Source organism: Ambystoma mexicanum, chromosome 6p, assembly GCF_040938575.1.
Source record: "Ambystoma mexicanum isolate Mex_15411 chromosome 6p, UKY_AmexF1_1, whole genome shotgun sequence".
NCBI classification, from domain to species: Eukaryota; Metazoa; Chordata; class Amphibia; order Caudata; family Ambystomatidae; genus Ambystoma; species Ambystoma mexicanum.
In genome coordinates this window covers 1,126,391,111-1,126,418,656 of record NC_090935.1, presented here as the reverse complement: position 1 = coordinate 1,126,418,656, position 27,546 = coordinate 1,126,391,111, and the positions used below count along the sequence as shown (strand labels likewise).

The 27,546-nt window shown below is 45.1% G+C and overlaps 1 protein-coding gene across 6 annotated transcripts in view; it reads right to left on the bottom strand.

Annotated features, from left to right (window-relative positions):
- Window positions 1-27,546, bottom strand: part of RFX3 (regulatory factor X3) — a 1,045,627-nt gene that overhangs the window by 233,799 nt on the left and 784,282 nt on the right. For all 6 annotated transcript variants that reach the window (XM_069625736.1, XM_069625732.1, XM_069625731.1 and 3 more), the window contains one exon: window positions 6,039-6,158. In XM_069625736.1, coding sequence (XP_069481837.1) covers window positions 6,039-6,158 — 120 coding nt within the window. The remainder of the gene's footprint in view (window positions 1-6,038; window positions 6,159-27,546) is intronic.

Sequence of the window (27,546 nt, the reverse complement as noted above, 5' to 3'; positions counted from 1 at the left end):
TGTGTAGCAAAAATAGCTATTTAAGTTGCCTTGTTCAATGAAAGCTGTAAGAAACTCATGGTGGCCACAAGTAAGACGGACACAAGTGATCACAGTTCAAGGGTGTTCATTGAACAATGAATGCTGTGTGCAGGTTGGCAAAAAGTCCTAATCTAAACCTAAATCTAAGATGGGAGCAAGCGTCAACCATCAAATGAAAATAAGACAGTCCTAGTGGCGTTGTGTCAAAATAAAAGGGCCTATACTAAGAAACCTATTGCCACACCTTACAACTATTACAAAAAGGGATGTGGGATAGTTCTCAAGAAAAGAAAGAAGTGTTCTCAAATAATATGTCAGGATGTGGTAGCCTGGGTCCCTTCCCCACATTTTGGACACAGGGTAAAATGGGAGCTTGGAGCACTTGGAGGCTTTTCCAGCACGAGACAACAGTTCTAATGGCAGCTCTCAGGACACACTCTCGAGCTTTTCTAGCATGAGATGACAGTTCAGCCTTTAACTCTCAAGCTTTCAGCTATCAGGGCCGTCGATGTCAAAGTCTAGTTTCACTTGTAAGTCTCTTGCCTTCAAGGACCTGCCGTGTTCAAATAACAAAACCAAAGTTCCTTTCACAAATGAAAGTTTGTTTTCAATGTTCACCCCTGGGTCCTCCTCTTCTGGGCGCTGACCCTTCTCAATTGTATTCCACAAATGTATATGTCAGTTCTCTTCTTTTCTTGTCTGCATGATAGCTTCACCCCTGGCTCTTCCTCCGTCTGGCTCATATCCCTCTTGACTGATAGTACTTGGCTGATAGCTTCATCTCGGCTCCCTATGCCAGGCTCGGACCCTTCTTCTCTGGCATCCCCTCCTTCGGGTTTACTCTTGCTCTCTCTTAACATTTGCTTTTGCTTTTCTCAATCCTGGGGTGACAACTTTCACCCTTGGATCCCCTTCTGCTGGGCTCCGACCCCTCTCGATTCTTAGCCTCCCTTCACCACATTTACTGTGGCTCTCGATCAGGGTGATAGTGGCTCACCCCTGATTCCCCCTCATCTGGGCGCTGAACCATCTTTACATTCTAGGTTCTCTTTCTAGACAGTTCAATGTTTTTGGGATTTACTTCCCTTTCTTTTACCGTGCTTGTAGATCAAAGTCTTTTGATTGTACGGGGATTTTACTTGACCCTCAGTATGACCATTTTGACCTATTCCTTCTGGCATCTGTAGTTTCTCTCATATGGGGCGCGACCAGAGACTCTCGAGTTAGCACCCACATGGTGCTGGTTTTCCCTCTGCAACTGGTCTCCCCTCCAATACTTGTTACAGTTCATTCACAGCTCCTTGAACTTGGTTCAGACTTGCCACTTTGTGATCCTCTAACTCAACACAGCCCGGTTCTTATCGATTATCACCTAGACTCAGCGGCTGTGATGAACCACTTGGTCTTTTGGCTTTTCTGAAGTAAAGGCCGGCACCAAGGGCGCAGGAGCTTCCCTCGCTCCTCCTTATCGGCATAGGCTTGTCCCTTGTACGGTTGACATCTGCTGCAAGACACTCCTGCTATTGTTCGCTGTCTTAGGCTTTCTTCCTCAAAGGTTCCCCAGGCCTGGGAGGAAAAGGGCAAGGTCACTTCCCTCCTCGCCACCCTCTCGATTCCTGACGCTTTTCTCCTTTGCTTGAACTGCTGCATCAGATTAGCCGTCTCATTGTGCTGCCTGCCGTGCATGCCTTGCTCGTACTGTGCTCTCTGACTCCACCTTTCATCCCTGTGGGGAAGGGAAAGGGCCATTGGGTGTGTGTGATTCTGATCAATTGCCTGACTTTGCCTGACCCTTGTATTGGGACATGTCAGGTAAACGGCTAGTCCGTTCTCTGGTATATTGTGAAAGTGTCCGTGTCGGAAAGGGCGGGGGGGGAGAGGAGAGAGTCAGAGAATTTCAATATCCTACGGGGTATGATGGGGAATAGTGGATCGGGTGTTTGGAAAATCATAATCAGAGGGACGGGATTGGTACGGCTTATGGGACAAACGGAAATAGCTGGGATCGGGAAATGAATGGAGGAGATTGTGGGAACCATGGTGTTTGGTCCGGATAAACTGAGTGTTCGGGAACAAATAATTGGAGCAACGTGGAAATGAATGTCTGAGGTTGTTTGAGTGGGATGTAGGTAAGCAGGGATTCTGGGATGGATAATCTTCGGGTGCAAGCGGGTTTGAAATTTTAGGGGATTGTTTCTGTACGGAGGGATCATTGGATCTAGGTGGAAGAGATTTAGTGGGAGGAGGTGAGGTAGATGTGTTATAGCCTATAAAAGCCTCAGATATACCATTCGTCTCACCTGGGGCAATCTCCCGAGCATAACCCTGGGTTCCCCATCCAGGTGATTCCCTTTCGCCCCCAGGGCTGAGATCTGAGCATATTAAGCTTCCTTTGGCCACCTGAATAAGAGCTCCTCAAGGCTCACTTGGGAGAATGCCCTCAGGTTTCTCACCTGCTATGACAAGCAAATTGAGTACAACAATGTTAAATAATTAAATACAACAAAAGAAGGAGAGACAATGGGGAGGGGAGGATAAATCTACTATGGCTTGGGAGTGTTCAGAACGTGCAAGTGCAAGGGGTAGAGGGGTATGGGATAGGTGCTGTGGTGCTCCAGGTGAGCAAGAGGAGAAGTGCTATGATGAAAGGTAAGTGCAACCTCCAGTGGTGGAAGGTGAGCAGGCAAGTGCGGGGATAGACAGCAGCTGAGATGAAAGATGTGGGAGGTCCGAGCCCTGAGGATGCATAAGGGCCTTGCACACCAGTCAAGCTACTGTGCAATTAGCAGGGGAGAGACGGAGTGAAGGAAGAGGAAGGTCTTGAGGCTTTTTTCTGGAACTTAGGGAGGACCTGCTCAAGATGAAGAGAGAGACTGTTCCAAAGAAGGCAGCCAGCTGAGGAAAGCGACAGACCACCTCATCTCTGTTTTGCAAACCACTTTACATTCAAGGAGTTGGTGCCAGAGGAGTGCAGGTGTCTAGCGGGGATAGAGATTTGGTCAGATAGGGTGGTCCCCGGCCCCAAACAACCTTGTGGATGATGCAGAGGGATTTGAATTAAATCTGTGCTGCGATCAGGAGCAAGTGAAGACTTTGTAGGGCAGGAGAGATGCGGTCCGTGGGCTTGAGGCCAAGGATAAGTCTTGCTGCCTTATTCTGGATTAGCTGGAGGCGTTGCAGCGTGGATGAAGGTAGATTATGGAGGAGGCTATTGCAATACTGAAGTCTAGAGATAACCAGAGCCCGGGTAACATTGAGTCTCTGGGGGAAAGTGAGAAAAGGTAGAATTCCTTTCAGAAGGAAAAGCTGAAAGTGGGACTTCTTGGCAATGTCCTGAGAATGAGTGAGGAAGGAGAGAGAGGAGTCGAAGAGGACTCAGAGGTTTTGGGGTTCCGAAGAGGGAGCAGGGGGAGAACCCATGGAAAAAAGCCAGGGTGAAGGGAAGAAGTAGGGTGTTGGGGGTCCCAATAGGGATGATCTCTGTTTTGCTGCCATTGAGGAAAAGATCATTAGAAGAACACAAGGCCTGGATGGCTGAGAGGCAGCCAGGGATGAAGGCGGGTGCAAGGGCGTCTGTGGGAAGTTTGAAGAAGAGTTGAGCGTCGTCAGAATAGCACTGGAAGTTAGGGGAGAAAGAGGAAATGAGGCGTGCCAGCAGAGTAAGGAGGAGGAAGTGGGGCAGGAAAAGGTGCCCAGTATAACTTTGGAAGAGAGGTCAGTTAGGAAGGAGGTAAGTCAATCCAGTGCCCGTTCCGAGATACCATGGGTGTCATGGAACCTTTTTATGAGTTGGAATGGTTCACTGTGTCAAAAGCAGAAGAGAGATCAAGGAGGATGAGGAGAGCCAGGGAGTTGGAATCAAGGGATGCAAGCAATTCTTCACGGGTGTTCAGAAGAGCAGTTTCCTGCTCGGAATCCAGACTGATGGTCGTCAAGACCACCAACAAGTCCAGTGTGGGAGTTAAGTTGGGGGAGGGCCAATTTCTCAAGCAGTTTCCCCAGGAAAGGAGTGATGGAGATGGCGATAGTTGGCCGGGCAGGAAGGGTCTGCTGATGTCTTTTTTAGGAGGGAGCACACAAGGGAGTGCTTGAGGGAGGATGGAAAGGAACCAGTAGCAAAGGAGTGGTTACAAAGATCAGCGAGAGCAGGGGCGAGAGAGGAGATGTTGTCCTTTGTGGTTCTGGATGTGCAAGGGGCAACTTGTTTGGAAGAGACCTTCATGGAGTTGATAACACTGGTGACTTCTTCAGGAGAAAAAGAGGTGAAGGAGGAAAAGGAGGAAGGTGAGTGGTCAGGGGAGGCAAAGGGGGGGATGGGTTGGAAGAGTACGTGACAAGACTGTTCAGTATATCTTGGGTTTTGGAGGTGAAGTGAGCGGCGAGTGCATTGCAAAGGGTCTGCAAAGGACCTGGGGAGGAGTAGGCAGTGGATACTGCAGACAGGTTGGCAACTTCCCTACAGATTTTGAAGAGTTCAGCTGTGTTGTTGGACGCGCCAGATGCTCGTGACTGAATGTGGGCCTTTTTTTCTGGCACAGATGTAATGCTTTTGGAACTGGCGGCAGGACAGTTTGTCAGGGGGTGAACCTGAAGTTTGCCACTTCCTTTCTGCAGCCCTGCACTTCTGCTTTTGGTCTGCAAGTTCAGAGTTGTACCATGTGTTACGCTTGGAGGCAGTTGCAGACGAATCCTCATGACTGGGGCAAGGATGGCAGGGTGTTGGTAATGGATAGATAGAGGTTGCTGAGAGCAGATTCAGAGTTAGAGTCTGCGTTGGGTGGGCAAGGGGGAATGAAGGTGGAGGTGAAGGCTGCAGTTGACACTCATTTCATCGAACTGATGTTTGTGAACGAGGTTGGCAGGGCTTTTGGAGGGGTTGTCACAGGGCCATAGGAACCCAGGTGGGAGGAGAAAAGAGAGCGGTCAGACCAAGAGAGAGGGGTGACCACAGGAGAAGTTTATACCAGTTACCCTGAAAATGAATTGGCCACAAACTACAATTTTCCACCTGGTTTGTCCAGTTCTCAGGCTGCTAGTCCATCAACCTCTGCTAAGTCTCTTACTTTCCTTCCTCTTACATAATGAATACACACAACTAACTACATATGTACGAAAAGTAGTGATCAATAGTTTCATACAGTCTGTACATCTACAGATCTGCTGCAATACCATCCACCGCATTTAGCCTCCAGAGCTCACTTTGCTCTATGATTATGATTGCCTTGTATACCAGCACAAACATGGGATGTGGCCAAACTGTTTTCAGAGCCTTTTTATTGTATCTATGTGTGTCCATTCATGGAGCTGACCTTTTACAGACACTCATTGAGGGCACGCAAAGCTTACTCGCCCACCCGCATAGTCGAGTAGATTTTATGAAGGGGGAGTACCATTTGCAGGGGACGTTTGAAACTTTTATTTAATGTTGACTTTCTTTGCAGTAAATGTCAAATTAAAGTTTCACTGTGCATGGATGGCCTCTGGGTGGCACCATTGTACAGAAAGCGCATTTACATTTTTTGTCATCTATTGCCATGGGTCGAGTACATTTCTCTTAGGTCGAGTAGGTAAACTAAGTTTCTACATCTACAGGTCTAGCAGAATTTTAAAGAATTTGCAAGGCCCGACTCTTTTTCACTAATGTCTTACTTAAGCATTACACAAAAATGCGGTATTGTTGCTTGTTTTGTGTCTTGGGTACAAAGAACTTCTGGTGACATTGAAAATATTAGTATACCATTGCTAATCAAAAGGGTTTATTTGCTAATCAAGAACATTTTAATAAGCAAACTCTGATAATCAATTTTTGAAAACTAATTGATGCATTGGAAAAGACATTATATCATATTGAAATCGATTTGTCAATAGATCAGATAAGAGGTTTTGGAAACTGGGCAAATTGACAGGTGTCTCTAGTTTTCCAACATGTAATGAACAGAGAGATGAGAACAAAGTACAAAGCAATATAAAACATATTCATTTGTATATTCTCCCATTTCAAACAAAGACATTGGTACCTTTGTTTCTGCTGCATGGGCTGTTGTCTCATAGCCATATATTGCATGTCCTCTTGTAGTCTATTAAGAGGGGAGTCTGGCTTGACACGAATCCCATAGTAATGATATTTAGAGTTTCCCCTTCGAACAAAGACAAGAAGTAGGAAAACCATTAAAAAAAATACACCACATATATTTTATTAACATTTTAATTTAAAGATCACAATAATATAGCACTTACAAATAATGACCACCATTCCTTTCTGTGATAGATTCTGCCCTGCAATTCCTTCAGTTCAAAGATCACAATGCCATAATGTATAGTGGGTCCTACATATGCAGTGGAAGGGGGGCCATGGTGGACCTATAATTCCTTCCCAATGGATCTACGCATCGCCAACCCTTCGGGAGTCCTCAACAAGCAACCAAATATTATTAAAAATGAAATATGTAAACAAAAGATTTAAACCTGGCTGAATTGAGTGTTTATATCTGTAATGCATATTTATGTAAATTGGATCATATATTTCCAGTGCAACGGGTAGCAAAGAGAACTTAAGATTCCTTCCTGTTAGAGCTACACCTCTGCCTAGGTCTTCAACATATATAAAAGTATTAGAGACATTTGTTAAAAAAGTAGGGATTACCCGTTAGATGATGGGCATTGCATTTCAATTGCCATTTACAGTCATTCAGGATGCAATTCATGAACACATATTGATGTATAATCAACAAAGAATTATTGATTTTGCAAATAATTGTTCTTAGTATTTGAAAATATGCCAGATTTGAAAACTTCATGCTTAATGTGCAATACATAAACCATTACTGTATGGGAATTATTTTTCTCGTTTACAGATGTTATTTTTGCAAAAAAAACAAAACAGCTAAAAAAGTTGCAGCTTTCATATTGGCCTAGAGACATTATTGGTTGTGAATGTCATAGGTAGACCAAATACGCATGGAGGAGTAATTTGTCGGGGCACCCCGATAATATGTTTGGGCCCGAACAAAATAAGTTCCGTCTTGCGTGGGTTCAATTGAAACCTATTGGTCATCACCCACTCACCGACTTCTGCAGTACACTGTATTATATTATGCAGTGACTCAACAGATTTATTCACCTTCATAAAAATCTGGTTGTCATCTGTATGTCAATGGTAGCACAGATCGTACTTAATAAAAATTGTCATGAGTGGTTGCATATAAATGTTAACTAACAATGGGGATAGAGAGGAGCCTTGGGGGACTCCATAATGCACTGAAATGACTCAGATTTAAATCCCCAATTTGACACATTGAAAACATTTGCTCAAAATAGAGCAAATGCACTTCCGGGCGTGTTCAGTGACTCCAGCAGCCTCTGATAGTCTAGCAAGCATATCTAGTTCTATTGTATCAAACGCTGCTGATAAATTAACATAAAACACATGCTCACAGGTGCTTATAATTCTTTGTCACTATGTTTCGCATAGTGCACACTTTCACATTTATAGCCTTTATCTAGTTCTGTGGTACTATGCCTCACAGAATGCATAGCCAGTACATTTCCCATAATTCAGAATGTCAGCTTTCTTAGTATCTCATAATGCTTTAGTGTTCATTGTGTGTTACAGACTTTCCATGAATAGAATTGGACACGCAAGCCTCGCCCATGAGGCATGGCTGTTATAAATAATTGCAGATCTTTTTGCGAGATGAATTAAATGGAAGATCCTACTGAATGAAGTAAGGTCCTATATATATATCTGTGAAAAAGATGGCAGAGTTAGATACTTGGTGAATGTTTATTTGAATGTATATGCTTTTATATTTGTCAACAGGAGTACAACACCTGCCCAAGTGTGCCTTTGACTTTCTTTTTGTCCTGAGGAAGGCTGAGCCCATGTGAACCACGTCTGGCCGGTGTAAGACGAAACTCGAGTTGGAATTGTGTTTGGTAGCATTGTGTTTCGTGTGAGTACTCTTTTTCTGACAGTGTATGATACATTATAGACACCTGTATAGGTGCTGGCTCAACACACAAGTGTGGCCCAAGGTGTATTCTCTCATAGGGTTTGTGGATTGGGTTTCTTCTCTTTATGTTCACAATTTGTCTTAGTTTGCCTATCTGTTGTACAGTTTTCTGTTGGCACTTTGGTGGTGGAGCTCTTTTCTTTGGCTCTGCTGACTGTGGCCCATTTGAGCTGGTTATTGTTTGGGTGTCTTTCGTGTCATATGTGGTGCAAGCTTGATTGCAAAGTTGTGTGCATTTTGTATCTATGTTTTATTCTTAATATGCTTTTTTTTAATATAAAAGAAATGTGAAATTAGATTCCATTGAACCAAATTTTCTAAAAAAAAAGATACATTTTGTATGACAGATTGTAATTCTGTATGTATCCTAGACCTGTACCAACTTTGTTGTGTTTTGATTGTGTGTTAGGTGACAGGGTCTGATTCCTTATCCCGTCAAGAGGGGATGGAGACCCCTCTCAGACTATAGTGGGCAGTCTCCCAGGGTGGAAGCCAGAACCAGTCCTACCCCAGAGAGGTACAGTGGCAGTTGGGAGGGTCCAAGTCCCTATCCCTTTATTATGTGGCATTGTGCTTTTCAAAAGTACCACTGTTTATCACCCCATACCTCTGTTGAAGACTTCATACCAGCTTACTCCAACTGGCAGCAGAATGAAGGGAAACAGCGCTGCACAGCCGGCCATAGGAAGTGTTAACATGTACACAGAAGACTGCAATCCGCTCCATACCAAATCAATATTCACCTGTAACAGAGTTGCAAAGATTGCAATCCCATGGACTTTGGGAACCCTCACATCAACTGGAACATTTATATTGTGTGCCGCCATTGACACACTTCGGTGTGCTTACAAAAGTTAAAGGGGTGGGTGTTAGGCCCCCCTCTTATATGCATGTTGTTGCTTCTAACACCTGCCAGTGAAGCCCTGGATTAATTGGCAGACAGAACCAAACCAATGGAGGAAGGCGGGGGCGGGTAAAAAAGGGCACAGGAAAAAGGAGGGTGTGGGTTGTTTGCGAGAAGCCAGAGGAGGTGCAGGTGTTCCAAGAAGCCAGAAGGAGGAAGAACAGTGTAAAGAAGCTTGGAGGCAATTTGTAGAAAAGGTGAGGTATTGGCTGGTGAGTGAAAGTGGTACTGTGTTGTAAGTGAGTTCAAAGGGTGACTAAGGGAGTGAAAAGAAGGTGAGAGAGGACAAGGTGGAGTTGGAGTAGTAGTGGTGTGGAGGAGGAATTAGGAGTAGTGTGGAGGGGAGAGTACAAGTGGTGTGGAGGTGGGATTAGATGTGTGGGAATTGTAGTGTGGAGGTGGGAGTAGCCACTTTGTTGCTCTCTCTCTGGTTCTGCATAGTGCGAGCAGAGGGCTTGTTTCCCTCTCATGCTTTGGGGATTCAGTGTTTCCTGGGCTCCAGGCCCACAAACGTCTTCTGTGGGGTCACGCCTTCCCTCGGGGCTGGCTCCACTTGGCCTTGCTGACATCGCACAGCCCAGTGACTCGGAGGCTATGTTTCTCGTTCTCTGGTTTCTCTCCGTCTCTCTTCGGACATCCTTCTGGGTCTTTCTCTGTGCCACAGCTGGCTCCGCTCGGCAGTGCAGCTCTGCCTCCCAATGACGTTGGGACGTCAGAGGCTTGCCTCTGCATATCGTTTCTCCTCTTCTATTCATGGAGGAAAGCCCTTATATTATGGTTACCTGATGCCAACGGGGCATGTTTAACTGTCATGCCCATGGAGAGGCTAGCATTGCCTTGAGCGTACTGTTATAATACACTTTCTACAGCTTTTGGAGTTCCACAGCTGACAGTCAGATCCACTTCTGGTATTCTCATATATGCAGAACATATCTCAGTTGTAGGGAGTTCCTTACCAGAATGTGAGTCCCTGTTCCCTGGTGGGTAGTCATTCCCAGTGAGGTCCTGCTTTTGCTTAGCAGCTTACTTCCCTAGCTTCAACGGCAGTGGCTCCCCACAAGGAAGCAGGGACAAAACCTCCAGATTCGTCAGTCAGCAGGGTTTTTTTACAAAAAAGAGCTAGATTAGTTGCAGATGTGAAGGAGGCAGGAATGGGTCCAGTGGCGAGAGAGAGGTTACATAGCTCTGAGAGATAAGGGTAGATGATTGAGATCAAGTCTTTGATCGTTTGAGAAGCACACAGGCTGATAGGCCCACGTATTGGGTTGGGGCTACGAAGGATGAGTGCTATTTTGGTAGGAGAGGCAGGGCAAAAGTAGTCGAGAGTAGAAGGGTTGGGGTGACTAATGGACAGAAGGAGAGTGGGAGAAGGAGAGAGATGGGCTGTAAGAGTGCCATGAATTTTAGAAGTTTTAAAGGAAAAGTAGTGAGTAAAGTTGTTAGCAGCGAGGGAGGAGGCAATGGATGTTGGCTTGTTAGGTGTGAGTTAAGCTTGGAGGGTAGGTTAATTTTTCAGGAGCGAGTGCGCAGGGAGGAGATTAGGCATGTGAAGTAATTGGATTTGGCAGAGTCTAGGGCAGAGGTGAGGGAATCAAGGAATTATTTGAAGGCTAGGGGTAGTGTGGGAGTCAGTGATTTGCGCCAGCATCATAGGTCACAATGCAGTTTCTTTTGAGGATTTGGATCTCAGAGCTGATTGAGGGCTGAAGAAGGTGAGGTGTGAATTTTCATGCAGGCTAGTGTTGGCCAAAGGGAGTAATAAGTGTATAGTGAAAGTCAGAAAAAGGCATAGTCAATGGAAGAGTCATGAATGGATGAGAGAGACAGGAGAAATGCTCCTCACATCATCAAGCTTAGGTGCAAGAGTTCTGCTTGAATTTCCCCTTGGTTAATGAAGAGGCAAGGGGAGGGTGGAGTGACTAGGATGTGAACAATGGAGTAGTCAGAGAGATAGGGGTCAATGGAAAGGTCAGAGGAGGCGAGTGATGTAGAGAGAAAGACAAAAGTCAAGAACGTTCCCACCAGAGTGGGTAGCCTGGTTGTGGAGGGAGTTGATTTCAAAGTGGGTCACTGAGGAAGACTTGGGAAGGTTAAAGTCACCCATCATGACAATGGGGAGGTTGGTGGGAAGTGACTCAAAGAAAACATTCAGATCAGGGAAGAAGGAGTTGAGAGGAGCACAGGTTTGAAAGAGAGCTAGAAAAATGAGAGGAGTAGGATGGAGGGGTTCAATAATGGTTTGTTCAAAAATCACAAAACAGATGTTATAGCGAACCACGGGGGTAGTGTTGAGGGCCTCATTGATAAGGAACCCCATGCCACCACCCTTCCCAACAGATCAGGGAGAGTGAGAGAAGGTAGTAGAGTCAGTGTGGAGAGCAGGCAGTGTAGCAGAGTCATGAGGGCTATCTAGGTGTCTGTGACGAGAAGAAGTGAAATCTGTGATCAGATGCCCTCTATCAGGACCTCCACCCCCTCACATCACAGCCCACAACACCCGAAAACTCACCAATTCAGTACTGGCACCCACTATCTTAAGCGGTCTCACGACACAAATGAAATATGACGACCCGCAGTGCCACGTTGACGCCTACAACTCTGCCCTACTTAAAGCACTAGACCTACATGGCCCATAAAAAAACATGATACCTAAAAAGCCATGACGCCACACTAAGTGGTTTTCCCAGGAACTCCAATCCCGCCGCAGACGCAAAGATGCCCTTGAACATCTCTGGAGAAAACACCCCTCCACAGCCAACAAAGAGGTCTTCACCTCCTCCGCAAAAGCTTACAAGGTCACCCTCATCTCCACCAAATCCAACTCCTACAACACTAGGATTACCAAAGCTAACTCCAATACGAAAGAGCTCTTCAAAATTCTCAAAGAACTTGAAACCCCTCCTCCTCCCATCTCCCCCATGCCACAAAATAAGGATTGGTGCACTACTATCCAGTTAGCACTCTCTGATAAAATCCAAACTGAGAGAAAAAACCATGGCCGAAAAAGCCTCACTCATCTTCAAAACAAACCTCCCTCTGTGCCCACTCCACTCCTTTGCCCACAACCTGCTTCCAATTTTCTACAATCACTGCTGCTGATATTCTCAAAACTATCAAATCCCTCAAACCCTGCAACTGCAAAGGGGATGCTTGCCCAGGGCACATCATCAAACTGCGCAGAATCACAAGCCTGCACCATTACCGACTGGATCAAAGCCTCGTTTGCCTCAGGTCTTGTTCCTACAAATATCAAAGACACATGGGTTACCCCACTTCTCAAAAAAACCATCGCTTGACCCTACCCTACCCTACCAACCAGTTACCACCCCATCACAACAGTCCCCTTCCTCCTCAAAAGATTGGATCGCACAGCCTACATTCAAATCCAATCCTACCTCAAAAACCATAACCTGCTCGGTGATCACCAATGAGGCTTCAGACCCAACCACAGCAAAACAGCCCTCCTCAATCTCAAAATTCAACTTGATAACATTATTGACTCGGGCAAACTTGCCCTTTTGCTCCTCCTCGGCCTCTTTGCCGCATTCTATCTTGTTGACCACGACATCGTATGTGAGCATCTCAAGTCAAAATTCCACTTCACCCCAGAGGCAACCACATGGATAAAATCCTTCTTGAGCAATGGCTCATCTAGAATCTGCATTGGTAATGAGGCCGCCAATCTCATCCTGGTCCCCTTTGGAGTTCCTCAGGGTTCATGCATCTCCCCCACCATATAGAACATCTACACCAAACCCCCGTTTCTCCACTTCGATAGTCTCTGCATCCCGTACACCAACTTCGCTGATGACACTCAGATTCTCCTAAACATCACAGGCAACTACTCCTACGAATCTGCCATGATTAATCAAGCGGATTAATTTATGGCAGCATCTAGAACTGGATGGCAAACCACTACCTATGCCTCAATGATGACAAAACCGAGATCTTCATGGTTGAATCTCCTCACCGAATGAAGAACCCCGACCCTGCAGACTCCTCCGTCACCATCGATGGCAACTCCATTCCGGTATTGAGCCATGTAAAAAAAACCTAGACGCTGAACTTAATGTGCACAAGCATATCAGTGCCCTTGCTTGCTCTACTACCTACACTACTAAACTTAGTAACCTCAGCAGAAAATTCTTGTCACCACTCAACTGCCTAACACTGGCTAGAGACATCATAGGCCGCAAACTGGACTATTGTTACGCACTTCTCACAGGTACCTCCGCCAAGAATTAATGTGTCATCGCTTTCTCAATCTACTTTGGTACCAGCACTGCGATACCTTCAAGTCCTGGGCACTTCCCAAATGCAATAAATAAAATAAATGAGAGTGACAAGAGTCAAAGTGGTCAGTGAGGTAAGAAGACTTATTTCACAGGGACTGTGCATTCCAGAGGCCAAGTGGAAGAGTTGTAGCAGATGGGGTAGAGGAGCAGGTGTTGGGCAGCAGGCGAGGGGATAGATGAGGTTGGAGATCCTGGTTGAACAAGTGCGTCGTATTGGAAGTGTGTGAGTGCAGGGGCAGGGTAGAGCGGTGGGGAGGGGGAGATTGCGCTACAAGGAAGACGGCGATGTGGCAGAAGGTACAAGAGAAGGCGAGGAGAAGAGTCAGTACAAAGAGGAATGGAATGAAGTCAAGGTGCATCATGGGAGGCAAAAGAAATAGGCAATTAACCAATGCCGGATAACAAATCATTATTCAAAAAAGAGCTACCATTGAAAACCCAGGAATACCAGATCAGTCAAAAACAGTAAAGTAAGAAGTATAGGGGAAAGAGCCCATGCCAGTCATCTTATAAGAAAGCCTGTAGCCTCGTGAGTATAATAGACACAGCAGGCAGTCATTTGGTGTCTTGGACTGGATGGAGGTAGACCCATCTACTTCTGCTCGCCGCCTGGATGGGAGACTTATGTCTGACTCAAGGAAATCCTGGAGAAATGCTTACCAGGAAGAGCTGGAAGATCCTGGTACTAGAGCCACAGGAGAGGATGAAGACCATCACCTGGGAGAAGATGGAATTATTGTTTGAGATTTTGAGACAATGACTTTGGCATTTCTGGGCTAGGAGGTGAAAGCCATATTGGTGGTTGCCTGTTGGGAGACTGAGTTCAGTGGCAGCAAACGGAACCACAGTGGCCTGGAGGGAAGGACACTGGAGAAGGCCTGACGGAGGAATATGCGACTTGTGACAGCAAGGCATTGTGGAGAGAACACCAAGAGACATCTGGGACCTGTGAGAGAAGCCTGCTGGGGCGGAACCAGAAAACAGAGAAACGGCCAAGAGATGAGAAGACATCTAAGTATTTTGAGTACTCGAGAGGGAGGAAAGCTGAAAACATGTGCTGTTTTAGATTTTAGTAGAGGGCTGGATAGTATAGTAATAGAATTCTGCAAGAAATGTTCAGTACTGCATAGCCGCGGCGCACGGGAATGAGCCTGTTCATTGGGAAATACATTAAGGATACTTATCCATGACTAGGACGTTCACCTTAATCATCAGATATCGGAAATCACCAGAACAAACCTGAAAAGCATAATACCCTGATGCATCAATCAGCACTATACAACATTGAGAACGACCGGAGGGTTGAAACACGTGTCGGCTGACCATTTGAATAAACCATCGTACAATCTTAATGACGTCTCAACTGTATCAGATTTTATTGGCAGTGTGCAGATTCTGCAGTACTGAACATTTCTTGCAGAATTTTGTTACTTGGTCGTAGTTGGGGTTCTACCACTCAGTACTGCTGAGCAGCCAGCCATAGGAGGAGATTTAAGGGCACCAGCACCCCCAACTATACAGGCCCATCCCGCCTAGTTTCTAATCCCAGTATATTAATAAACTGTGGATCTTCCGTTGGCCGTAACCTTGGATTGTGTGGTGGGTAGTCCAGGATCAGACTTGGGGCGAACAGGAATTCTTAAGATTCGTTTTTGGAACTTTTATATTGCCCATTTCATTGGGATTTTTATTTTGGACTGTTTAAGAGTAGGTTTGGATTTTATTTTGCGTTAAACCAGACTTTCGAGGTTGGTAGCAGCTTAACCCCTTCACTTTGTGTTGGCCCGTCCCAGACACCTTTCCATAGCGGTTTGACTTTTGGTTTTCAGTCATTCCTTTTGTCCATATAGGCGTTTTATCAACCCCATTCTGAGACGAACTACAGATAAAGGCTTGGTTGCACATTGTCTTGGCTGTGCCTCACTTGTATCAATGCCCGAATTCCCTGCAGACTATATTAATGCCCATGCTGAAAGAGAAAAACACAACCCTAAAGAAAGAAAGGCATATCATAAAATGAAAGCAAGACACTTTTAACCTGCACAAAGAGCATAAACACCAGTAAATAAAACAGGAGTGATGCTAATACAAGACATATTTCCTGCCAATAATGATCCAATAGTAAATGATAATAATAATTTTGGATTAACTGATTTGTGGATTTTCCATGACCTCGTTTCCATGTCTAAATATGAAGCGCCTTAAGTATTTCACGCTTTACCAAGAAGACGTACTTGAGGATTGCTTACAGTAAGGACTTTTACCAAAAGGCTGCTTTATTGGATTGCCTATAAAGCAAAACCATATTCAAAGTCAGAGTCAGAAAGAACAATTCCATCATCTCAAGCTCAGACACTGTCTCTCAAATGTGAACTTTAAAGGAGGAGGCTTCAGGACAACCACCAGCTTTAAAGTTCTCATCCATAGGATTGGCAGATTTAAGTGCAGGAGGGAGAGGACTGCTGAACAATGTAGTCCTCAGCCTAAAGAGCTATTGAAGAAAGAGAACTTTGCACCTCCCAATTATAAAAGCACAAATAACGAGTATTCTTACTCAGAAGTTATTTGGGAACCAGCAATCACTTCCACTGTCTGCTCTCAGATAAGGATAATGTTTTCTACATGTGGTATTGAACACCACTTGGTATAGTATATTTGGATGGGGCAGCCCTTTGCTGGAGGGTATAAGGACAGATGGACAAAATGGTGTCCATTTGGAAGAGCTGACCAAAGTTTCAAGTGCCCTTAAAAGGAGTATTCTAATCCTATGGCAATCCATGAAATGGGGAGTTACTACTGTTGCTGGCAGCTGGAAGATATCAGGCGCTGGTAACGGTAGGTCTGTTTCCCAGTATTCCACCAGAATTACCGGCGGAATACTGGGAAACTTATAATGAGGACCTAAGTGTCATAAATATTCAGAAAGCACAAACCACGGTTTGACCAAACTCTCCTCTCTCACTGAAGTTTCCTTGCATTGGGATGTAGGTCCTTATATATAAACTAATGCACTGCTTCTTGAAGAAAATCCTAACACTGTTAACAGTGACCATAATTAAAAATGATCTTCATTACCCAAATATCACTCAGCATTAAATCTAGATACCTCAATGGTAAGTGGCAGGAGTATCATAGAGGGGTTTCAGAGAGGTAAACAAATCAATGCTAACTGATCAACAGCATTTTTAATGGCACTGGTGTACTGTACCTGTCAATAGAATAAAATATTTTCCCTATGAATTGCTTAACCTTTTAGATCAAATGAATGATCATGTACCACCATTAGAATCCAACAATAATATGTACATTGTTGAATACCCGATTTGAATAACTGATACTCCAATTATGATACATTATATTAAACACAGCCCACCTACCCCCTTAGACCAATGGCCTCTAAACTATCAGTTCTTTGGTCTGCAGAGATGGGACTCTAGATTGTTAGCTCCTTTCTTCATCACTGAGCAAATGAGTTCAATAGTGGCTCCTGCTTTCAAGATATGCTTTCCGCACGGCCATCTTAGGTATCGCTGCTGCAACGATCTCTGCAATGTATCAAACAACTCTGGCAAGCTGGAGTCTTGCTAGGTCTGGAAAAGATCCGGGGCTACGCTAATGTCGGGACTCTGGGCTAGCCAGCCTATCGGCTGTAGCCTCTGAGCTTCTATCAGGGGCTAGAACCAAAAGACCCAGGGCTATAGCCTCCTCAGAACACCCCCTCCGCCCCCCACCCAACCTCCCACCCCTGAGCAACGCCTCTGCTGGCAAGCAATGTCATATAATATGCAGCTCTGCAACCTTCTGAACAACAGGGGAAAAATTACTTTGCAGTGGCATTAACGCTATATGTTAAGGCACCTGCGCCTACCTTTGGTGCCAGCAAAAAAAGTACACGAGTACAGTCTGCACTTCCTACTTGGGGGTAAGCAGCGAGAAGAACCGAGCAATGGGGAGGCATATGCTTCATGATATAAGGCAATGAGAAGATGGAGCTACCACCATTTAACTCATTAAACATCTTACGGTTTCCTTGGTAGCAGCACGCAGACGCTTAGCTTCCCTCTATATCTAAGGGAGATGGCAGAATTGAGCTGTATGCTTTATTTTCTGAAGCAGAATGCGCATATGTATGAAACGATAGCGACACCATAGTTAGGTTACATGGGACTTTACACATTTTAAATGATTATGGAATATGCTCTACTTTAGAACATAATCTTGAAACTTCGGCAGATTTGCTATGATATGTTTTGCCACATCCAAACAGGCATGCCACATTTGGTGAACGTTCAGTAATGCCTCTATGCTAAAAAAAAAAAACTCATTAAGCTTTGTTTTACATTGGCTTTTACGTAGACAAAAAGCATGCTTTTGGGACCAATATCTTGGCCTTAACTAAACCTGTGCACAATGCAAACATTCGCAACACAGAAAACATGTATTTCCAATTTGGGCATGCGCATTATAGATGAATATACAAAAACTACGGCGAACACACAAACCCATAATTGCCATCTTGAAACATCCGAACAGGGCCACAATGCATGTGCAAACACACACCAATTATCTGGATGAATATAGAAGAGCTCGCAAATACCAATCCCAAACGTGGAAACAAGCACATTATTTTGTTCCCAGCTCACCTAATCACAGACACAGGACCAGGGGCGTTGCTAGGGAGGGGGCTAAGGGGGCTGTAGCCCCTGATCTTTTGGTTGTAGCCCCGGATAGAATCTCAGGAGCTACAGCCAAAAGACTAGCTAGCCCCCAGTCCCAACAGTTCGGACATCAGCTTAGCCCTGGGTCTTTTCCAGGCCTAGCAACTCCCCTGCCCAGGACTATAGTGCCCTGCTCGCCATTTGTACTCCATCCACGGGGTAGTGACAGGCTTATTTCTATGCATGCCAAGCTCACCTTTCAGGTATATAGTGCCTGGCTAATTGCCAAGGACTCTCAGTTAACGCAAGCCCCTCCTTTCAATAATCAACAAAGGCTCTGCAGTGTTTTCATCAGTTCGTGTAGCCCTACCACCAGTGCAGCAGAGCACGATCCGCGTTTGTTCTCTGCTTCCCTTGGGTATGGATGTTGCTCTCCTGCTCCTGGATGACTGCCTCCCTTTCTTAGCCTTGCTCTGGCCTTGCATACGCCCCCTTTCGCTTAAATGACCCATCTCAGGTGGTTCCATATTGACTACTCTGTGGGTGCCTCTGGAGAGCCTCATTGTCCTAATTTGGCATGTTGGCCCAGCTATTGTGGGTCAGCAGCTTCCAGAGTATTCATAAGCAGGGGCAGCCATGTTGGGCACAGGCAGAAACTCCACCCCTTGGGTTGGCCCTGCTCCGATGGTGTGCCACTTATTGGCAGCTTTGCAGTCCCCCATAAATGCTGATTTCTGCAACTGTAGCTTTGCTTGGGCTGTACACCTTCCTGTCGGTCGGGTGAGAGTTCAGTGAGTGAGTGAGAGTTCTCTTCTGTCCCTGCTTTTAGTCCATGGGTGTGTTTCACATCTCTCAGTGAGAGCTCCTCATAAGGGATCCCATGGCACTTGTGCTTTCTCCGCAGGTTTTCTTATATGATGTCTCAATCTGTGAGGTGCAATTTTGCAAGGGTGTCCACTCGCATGTAAATCAGAGCCTGTATATTCTGCTTTGCTCATTGTGTGGATGATCTGCAATTCTAGTGATCGCACTGGGATTGGGCCCACCTGCTACTAAACTCAAAGAGGGGCAGGACGTTGGGAATGGGGCAAAGGTACCTTACCATAAACTAGATCTCCATAGTCAAGGCCACCATACTCTGAGACGGAGCGAGAGGTCTCTGCAAGGCCCACCCTATGTCACCTCCAGGAAGCACACAGTTCTGGCGCGTAGGCCATGGTAGGACAACTTTCCATGAGGCACAGCGCCTGCCTGGTCAGGGCCTTGGGATGGGGTCAGGCACCTGACTTGGCCCAAATCCAAGCGCTCAAAGCAAGCGTGATTACGTGCCATTGACTATACAATCCTGCCTGTCAACGTAATCCATGAAGTACGGGACAAAGATGCATATTAAGCACACCTATCAGGTTAACTGACAAAAGTTACACATACACAAGCAGCACACATACACAGGAAAATATTACAATCTATCCATATGAACTTTCACATTTTATCATTTCTTTTATGGTTCATGGACTAAATATTCAATAGCATTAATTCGCTCTCTGGAATGTCCTCTCTTGCTGGAGTCACCCCCCCTCTCTACCCCTGTATCATACACAGGAGTATAAAGATCTTATCCAAAATCCAATCTGCTCAAGCAGCAACAGGTGCAGCCCCATGTTCCCAAACAGCCAACCTCCCCCATGAATAGCCTCACTAAATGCCGGAATAATGCCAGCCACCTTGGAATGCAAGCCTCCTAGCACGCCCAAGAATATTCCTAATCCTATACACCTGCGACTATTTATTATCTGATAACAATCTGTATACTCAATTCCAACCATACACACATGCCCATAAACAGCCGGGAACAATGGAGTATCTTCACAAATAGCATTAATAGTAACATGAACACAAACTGCTATTAGTAACAACGCAAATTTCACGAAAATCCTATATATGGACTTGTATTTACAGAGCCATCATTATCCAAGACTATTAACCCGTTATCATTATGGGCCGTAAGATATCCAACCAGAAAGCCTACAAACTCAGGTAAGTGTGTAACACCCTCTAGAAAAACCGACAAAAAATTATGTTAGCAACAGTAATATAAACATGAACTATTCTTAGTACACCGCAATCCAATAATTATTGTGCTGAAATCTTAAGCCTAAATCTAGGGACTCGAGGGCGGTGACCAAGTGGGCTGGGTTTCACTAGGAGCTAGTGAATGATGGACCCAGGAGCAATCCCCTGGTCAGCCTCTACTGATCCCACCATCCTTTAACAGGGAGTCACAGGGCAAACCATTTCCCTGTGTGAGCCTCTGCAGTAGAATGACTCAACCCACGCAAGCATACACAGACAAATAATGGCATTTGACCAAAGCTCTGATCCTACATGGATGGACCCGTGGTAGATGACGGAAACTTGTTTTGCAATCCAGCAGGTAGTGCAGAAATATATGCCCAACTTTTGTGGGCTGTGGCTGGAGCTTTTGTTCAGACTGCAGATGAAGCCCTAATTTCCCAGAGACATGGGGCTCTCGAACTTGATCAAACTAAGGAGGCAGAAACAAATGTCTTCTACGGTTCGCCCAAGAGCCTCATCACTACTGTGGATACAGCCAGCAATTTCTCCAGACGCACATCCACAAACAGAGGAAGAAGTACAATTAAGAGAACACTCATCGGCACTCCAATCAGAGCCTCATGGAAATTGTTTCAAGATGGTGGACTGGTCCAATAAAGAATCAAGCCTCTCCACAAACCTAAATACAAACCCAAGGGCCTCACTGTGGGGTAGCCAATCACAGGCCCTCATAACTAACATAACACAGTGCAAACCCTCACAGCAAGCTAAGTCCATGAAGCAATCAGTACCGTATATAAGGCCAAGAGCCTACTGAGGGCAGCTTTCAGGAAAGAGGATGGTGACTGAAGAAGTTGCTGAAGAACATTTTGTGGTGAAATGGGGCAAGCAATCGAGGAACCATGTCCTTGGTGTGGATTGATTCGTCAAAGCACCTTCCAATAACTAAGTCTCGCTGCTATAAAACAACCAAAACAAACTCCCACACATTAATCATTTTTGGAGAAAACAAGACTGTGGAAAGTCGCACTAGAAACGAACAAACAGAACCACAAGAAACATTACCACTGAGTGAGTGAGTAAGGGACACCACACGGAAGCCAAACCTGCAGCCCAAGAATCCCAACTCAAATTTAGGGAACTTAGAGAAGCATAACACAACCGAAAAACATCATGAACACATGTAAGCAAGTTAAAAAAAACTGTTAATGTTTGTTAGTACATACAATACAATGATCCAACATGAATGCTAGTAAGGTTAATGTAAACAACGGTTGTCAGTAAAACACACACACAAACAATCATAAATATGCACATTTATTTACAGGACCTCTCGTGTACCTCTGGTTATGAGACAAGGAGGCATCATCATTTGGAACTACAGAAACTGGCAAAGTGCGCATTTACATGACAAACACACCAATCAATTGCAAGTATAAACATCTAAACTGTGAAAAATACACAAGGAACTCAAACAGAACTAACCTCATTGACAAGACTGGGGAAAGCCTAACACGATTACCACTGCCCTGGTCTCCAGTACATCTGACACAGACACACAGACCCCATCAACACTACAACACCCATCAAACTCCCCAGCGAAAAGACGATCAATTAATTTACATTAATAAAGGCTCTTGATAATAACTGCAACCTTTAAAACAAGAATCATCATAACCACTAATCAAACAACCACGACGTGTGCTCAGATGACATCCGTCAACCCCCAAAAAACTTAAAACAAGGATTAACAAAGCGAATAGTTTTGGCTTTTGTGCAGGCATTGTGACCAATCTGGAGGTGTAGTCCCTTTTTTTCTTTGGAGGGGGCACCCTCTTTGAGATTAGGGAGGTGAGCCTACTAAACAAATCCATCCCTAGGGGTTTGGGAAAGCGGAGCCCTCACTGGGATGACTCCCCTTAAGGGCAAAAGGTCTCCCATTCCTATAAGGAACTCCCTATAACTAAGAGATTTTCTGCATAGATGGGAATCTGAGAAAGTGATCTTACATTCAACTGTGGAACTCAACATTGGAAGTGCCTTTGGATGCTTGGCTCAAGACAATGCTGGTCTCCCTGTGAGCTTGACAGTTGAATATCAACAACACGCCCCTTTTGTGTCACTGAGTGAGAATAAAAGCATTTTCCCCTTGAATGGAGGAGAACGAGATGAAGAGATATGCAGAGGCGAGCCTCCAATGTGACATCATTATTGAGGGCCTGCGCTGTGGTGCGGAAAGAGAGAGCGAGATGCCGGCAACCAGGCCTTGGGAAGTGTGGAGTTGGTGAGGCCAAGGCTGAGTAGAGGGGCCTTATCGGGAGATGTGACAACTCCGAGGACATGGTGGCCCAAGAAACAACATCTAATAACGAGCGTGAGAGAAGAACAAGTCCTCCGGTCGCACCAACGAATTCGAGCAGCAGAGATGTGCTGAGACGAGCAGAGAGGCAATCCCATTCACATCCACAAGGAAAGGCCAAGAAGCCGTGGAGAACGCCACTGCTACCGAGCCGCCAACACCTCACTGGAGCCAACCCTGTGACAGAGAAGATAGCCTAGTTGCTCATAGCGGACCGGCGGCAGAGAGACCAGAGTGTGAAAGCGGGAGAAGGAATATTCGAAAACCATACAAGGGGCATCAAGGCCCAGAGGGAGAGAAGGAAACAAGAAATAATAAGGCTACAGTAGCCCAAGAAACCCAAATATTGCACCCAGCCAAACGGCTCACAGCACGTCCAGAGAACCACAAGATATATATAAAGGGGGTGCACCAATACCCCATGGACATAAATGAGACATTGGTTGAGAGTAAATCAAGGGATCCCGAAGGGCCCAAAAACACAAATGAGGAACAAATCCAAAAGGAACCAAGAAACAAGTAAGTGAACCTAGTATGGAGAACCCTGCGTAAGTGGTGCAAAAGGGATTAGGAGATTTCCATTCACCTGCAACAACTGGGAGAGTTAATCCTTTTGGAACTTTAGGATTTACTTATAAACCCGAGAAACATTTGGAACGTTGACATGATAGGCAAGAACTGTTAAACCAGGGAGAACTGTTTTCTATTGAAAAGAGTTGGATCCGAAATGAGGAAGGATTCCTGGATACTCTGAGGGGGGTAGGGCGAACAACTCTGAAGGCAGGACATACTGCCAAACTTTCTGGTATGTTTTTTCTAAGTGGAAGGCTTAGTTTAGAGGATAGGATTTGGATGGAGGAATATATTTGTTATTTTGACTATTGACAAGCACCTTTAGTATAGTTTGTTAGGAAGGGAACTTCAATTTTAGCAATAGCATTAGAATGGCGTTTTCTTTCAGTTAAATAAAACCCTTTAAAAACATGTCCCTGGACCACGTCCTCCTCCTGGCTTGACACGGCATGGTATAAGCATTTCCCAGGCCCTGCCAAAAAGGGGCTACCCGGTGTGGTAGGTCAGAAGAAGGAGACAAACCAGTTTTTGGTGTTTTTCACTTTATTACTTTCTTTTATTAAATAATAAGTGAAAAAGCCTCACTGAGCCGGGGCGTTCGTGAGCTTGATCAAGATGGCAGCTCTGAGGTGAAGCTCTGTGTTGCAAGGCTGGGCCTAAAATGAGGAGGGCCCGTTGCACTCCAGAGCAGGGCTGGGAAGAATACCCTGGATGTCGTTTTGCCCGCTGGGTGGCTGCGACAGAGAGTGGATTGATTGCTCTCCCATTTGTGAAGTGGCATAGGGAGTCGGGAGCAACGGCGGGCAGTGTAATTTGGAGTGGTGGTTCTTGGTGCTGCATGTCATATGTGGCTCCTGATAGTCGCCATGGCTCGGGGTGGATGGGGTGAGGTCTTGCCCTACTTAAAGAGCCAAGTGGACCTGCATTCCAGTACAGGGTTCAAAACGGCACTGGGAAAGTTAAAAAAAAGAAAGACCATCCTTGCTGAGGATGCTGACTTTTTCTCGCCCCGCAGTGGACAGCGTAGTCCGGAAAAGCTTGCACCCCAGGACCGCATTATAGCTGCGTTGGGCCGGATAGAGCAGTCCATGTCCCGCTTGGAGGGCAAGCGTGACAAACTAACAAAACTGGAACTAAAGACTGGCAAGCTGGACAAACAGTGTGCACAAACTCTGCCCATGGTGCAGAAGATTGGACGTGAAGTTGAGTTGGTAGTAAAAGGCAGCAGGGTAATGGACAATAGGTTTGAATTTCTGGAGAATGCTTTCTGGAGCCCTGTAATTTCACATTATTTGGCTCCCAATGGGAGTGGAGGGGTACGACCCGATGGACTTTGTCTCTACATGGCTCTGGAGACTGCTCGACCTGGAGGTCGTGGAAGACCTGATATATGTTGACAAGTGCTACAGGCAAACATCTACAGCTAAAGCAATGTCGACGCCTGGTGTGGGTCCCACGCTCCTGGTATGGCTGAGTGACGCTTGTGACCGTGATAGAATCCTGAAGGTGGCAGCAACGGCTAAGAAAACCTTGGAATTCCAGGGTCACAGAATTCATCTTTTTCCGGATCTTTCACTGGCCACTGAAAAGAGAAGAAGGACCCTTAACGCCATAAATAAAGCCTTTTTGGACCTTTAGGTCACAGCAGGGCTGCTCCGACCAGCAGCTCAGGGTAACTTGGAAAGGGAAAGAGTATCTGTTTGGGGTGGGGGGAGTGGACAGAAAAGTTGTTGAAGCCCATTCCCGCTGGTGGGATGAAAGGAGCTCTGTGATGTGGAAAATGTTTCCCTCTACTTGTTTTTCTTCTAAATAGATTATTTTACTACTTAACAGGGATGTCTTGTTATCAGGATGTTGCTATGTTTTGCCGGGCTCTTCCTCTAAAGCGAATCCTTCAGGAAGTCCACAGACAATCTCCTATGTGATACTTGAAGGCCTGCTCCACTCTGTTTTTCTATCATGGTACTACCCAAAAAATAAAAAATAAAAATAAAAGGCATTCGACATTTTATTCCCCCCCCACTTTTGGTTCGACATTTTGGTATTTCGAAATAGTAACTGTCGGAAAAGTCACTATAAACCAGGCCCATCCACCAATGTTCCCTATTTATTGAAGATCTTGGACAGAGTTGCATATTTACAGCTCCAGAATATTACAGAGGAAAATAACCTACTAAATAGCCATCAGTCCAGTTTCAGATCCCATCATGGAACGGAGAGCTCTCTTTTAGATCTTAAATCTAATATTATGGAAATCATCGAAAAAAGTCATCCAGCTCTGCTGTTATTGTTAGATCTATCATGAGCATTTGACATTATTGATCACAAACTCTTCCATAACAGATTGCTAACTGTTGCAAATTGTTCGGAAACTGCAGCAAACTGGTTGGCTTCCTTCTTTGGTCCTAGGACATCTAGAGTGGCTGTGACTGGAGCCCAGGCTAATCCTATAGTTTATTTAGTTATGTCCTGTGGTGTACTGCAGGTGTCATGTCTCTCACCCATGCTGTTCAATATGTATATAACACCTTTTATTGATCTTCTGGATGATCTGGGTGTCCAATTTGCAAATTATGACGACGACACCCAGATCCTGGGTGAGTATTACAAGGATACTGATACAGAAAATCTAGTCTACAACAAAATACAGATTTGGATGGCGAAAAACTCTCTTGCCCTTAATGACTCCAAAACTGAGCTTCTCATTATGGCGCCTGGTCCTCGGCTGAAGAAGTGCCATACCCATTGTGTCTAGATGCTGAACTATCAATGAAAAAACAGGTATCACAGTTATGTTCACCTTGTGGTCACATAATTAAGTTGCTTCATCAGATTCGACCATATCCCTCCATTGCTAATAGAGCGCTCTTGGCATCATCCCTTGTCAACTCAAGGTTGGACTACTGTAAAAGTCTACTAGGTACCTCACAAGGCAATCTCCACTGCCTTCAGACTACTCAAAATGGGACTGAGAGCAGTTTTCGGACTTTCTAGGTGCAACCATTTGACAGCTTATCAGAAGGAATTGCATTGGCTCCCAGTCAGGCAGAGAATAATGCATGAGATATTGTTTTTCGCAACGCCTTTAAATGCCAGAATAATCGCGCTCTCTTCTATCTAGGAGACTGGCATCGAAATTCTCCCGTCAGGAACTGCGCTCCTCTAATATTCCTCAGCTGATCCAACCTAATTTTTGGTTGAAAGAATTTGGATAAAGTACTTTTGATTTTCATGCTCCGCAGGAATGGAATGCCGTTCTCCCTGCCACCAAAGCATCTCACTCTTTAACAAGTTTTAAGAAGGGTATAAAAACGCTTCTCTTTAATCTGGCTGACTAAATCTGTCTCCTTATTGACTTCCCTGCAATTTTGAATGCTCTGTTTCTCCTCTCGCTTGCTGCACTCTGAGGCCTTCGGGCATGTAGGGCCCTACTATTTAAATAAATAAAATAGAGAGACTGAACTTGACTGTGATTGATATATGTTGGTGCTTCAGACTTGTCTCTCCTTGTATGGTTTTTACAAGATTAAAGCAAATAAAGTTCAATTTCTTTTTAAAAAGGCCTCACTATTCCTGATCTATGGAGTTCCCTGCCTAACCAAACTAACTAACTAAGGTGCTCATCGTCTGTGGTGAATACCAAAGTAAACAGTCTGCCCTCCGTCCAAAGCTAAGCTGCTCTGTCCCTATCACAGAAACAAAATAACAAAAGACCAGGAGAATGATTACCTTCTCCTGGATAAGCTTCCTCAGCCTTTGTAGACAATCTTGAGATACTTTTTAGCTATCTCTTGGATTCATTTATTTAGTTCTTCCAGGGGATCTTTCCAAATATGTAGCTCCCCTGTTCTTCCTTTTTGTAGGCTTCTACTCCTCTATGGTACAGGCTTTAGATATTCTTGTACAATGTCTTTCTTAAGTTTCTCTAAAAGTGTCTCCTTATCTGAGATTACTCGGGATACTAAATGCCACTTTCTATGGTTCTTCTCTGTTTTCTGTAGGCCTTTAAATGACTAAGGCATTTAACATCTTGTTTCTCCTCCTCTGTTCTTAGTTCTTTCCCTTTAAGAGGTTTATTGTAGGCCCAACAGTTATTCTTATTGTCCTGTTCAATTCTTATATTCCTGCGATGAGTAAGAGAAGTAAAAGTAAATTAATTTTCATACTGTTTCTCAATCTTCTTGGGTTTGTATGAGTACTTTCTGGCCCCTCACTGGGATGAGTAGGATTGGTCCCAGAATGTTTGCACTCTTCTTAGTTTCAGTCACTGTCCCAGAGTGTTTCTCACTCTTCTTAGTTTTAGGTCACTTACTGGGACAAGTAGGCTGAGTGTACTCTTTATCCCCGTCTTTGCTCCTGGGTCTCCCTCCATTCCCATTATCTTGTTTTATACTTGTTGGTATAACCGTGCCTGTGTGCAGGTTAGGGACTTCCTTCGTGGTCAGGATAGCTTCGGTTTTCGCTCTGTCTCCTGTTTCTTCCCCACAGCTCCACAGCACCTGTGCTCCAGTGGTCTCTGCGTTTTTACCAGACTTAACAGTCTACCTCTCCAGGCTCACGCCACCCCCCATCTTGCTCCTTCTCCTGGGGTTTTTGTGTCTCTATCTCTCTGGTCTCCAGCTTTCTTGGTGCTTCTTGCTGACAGTGC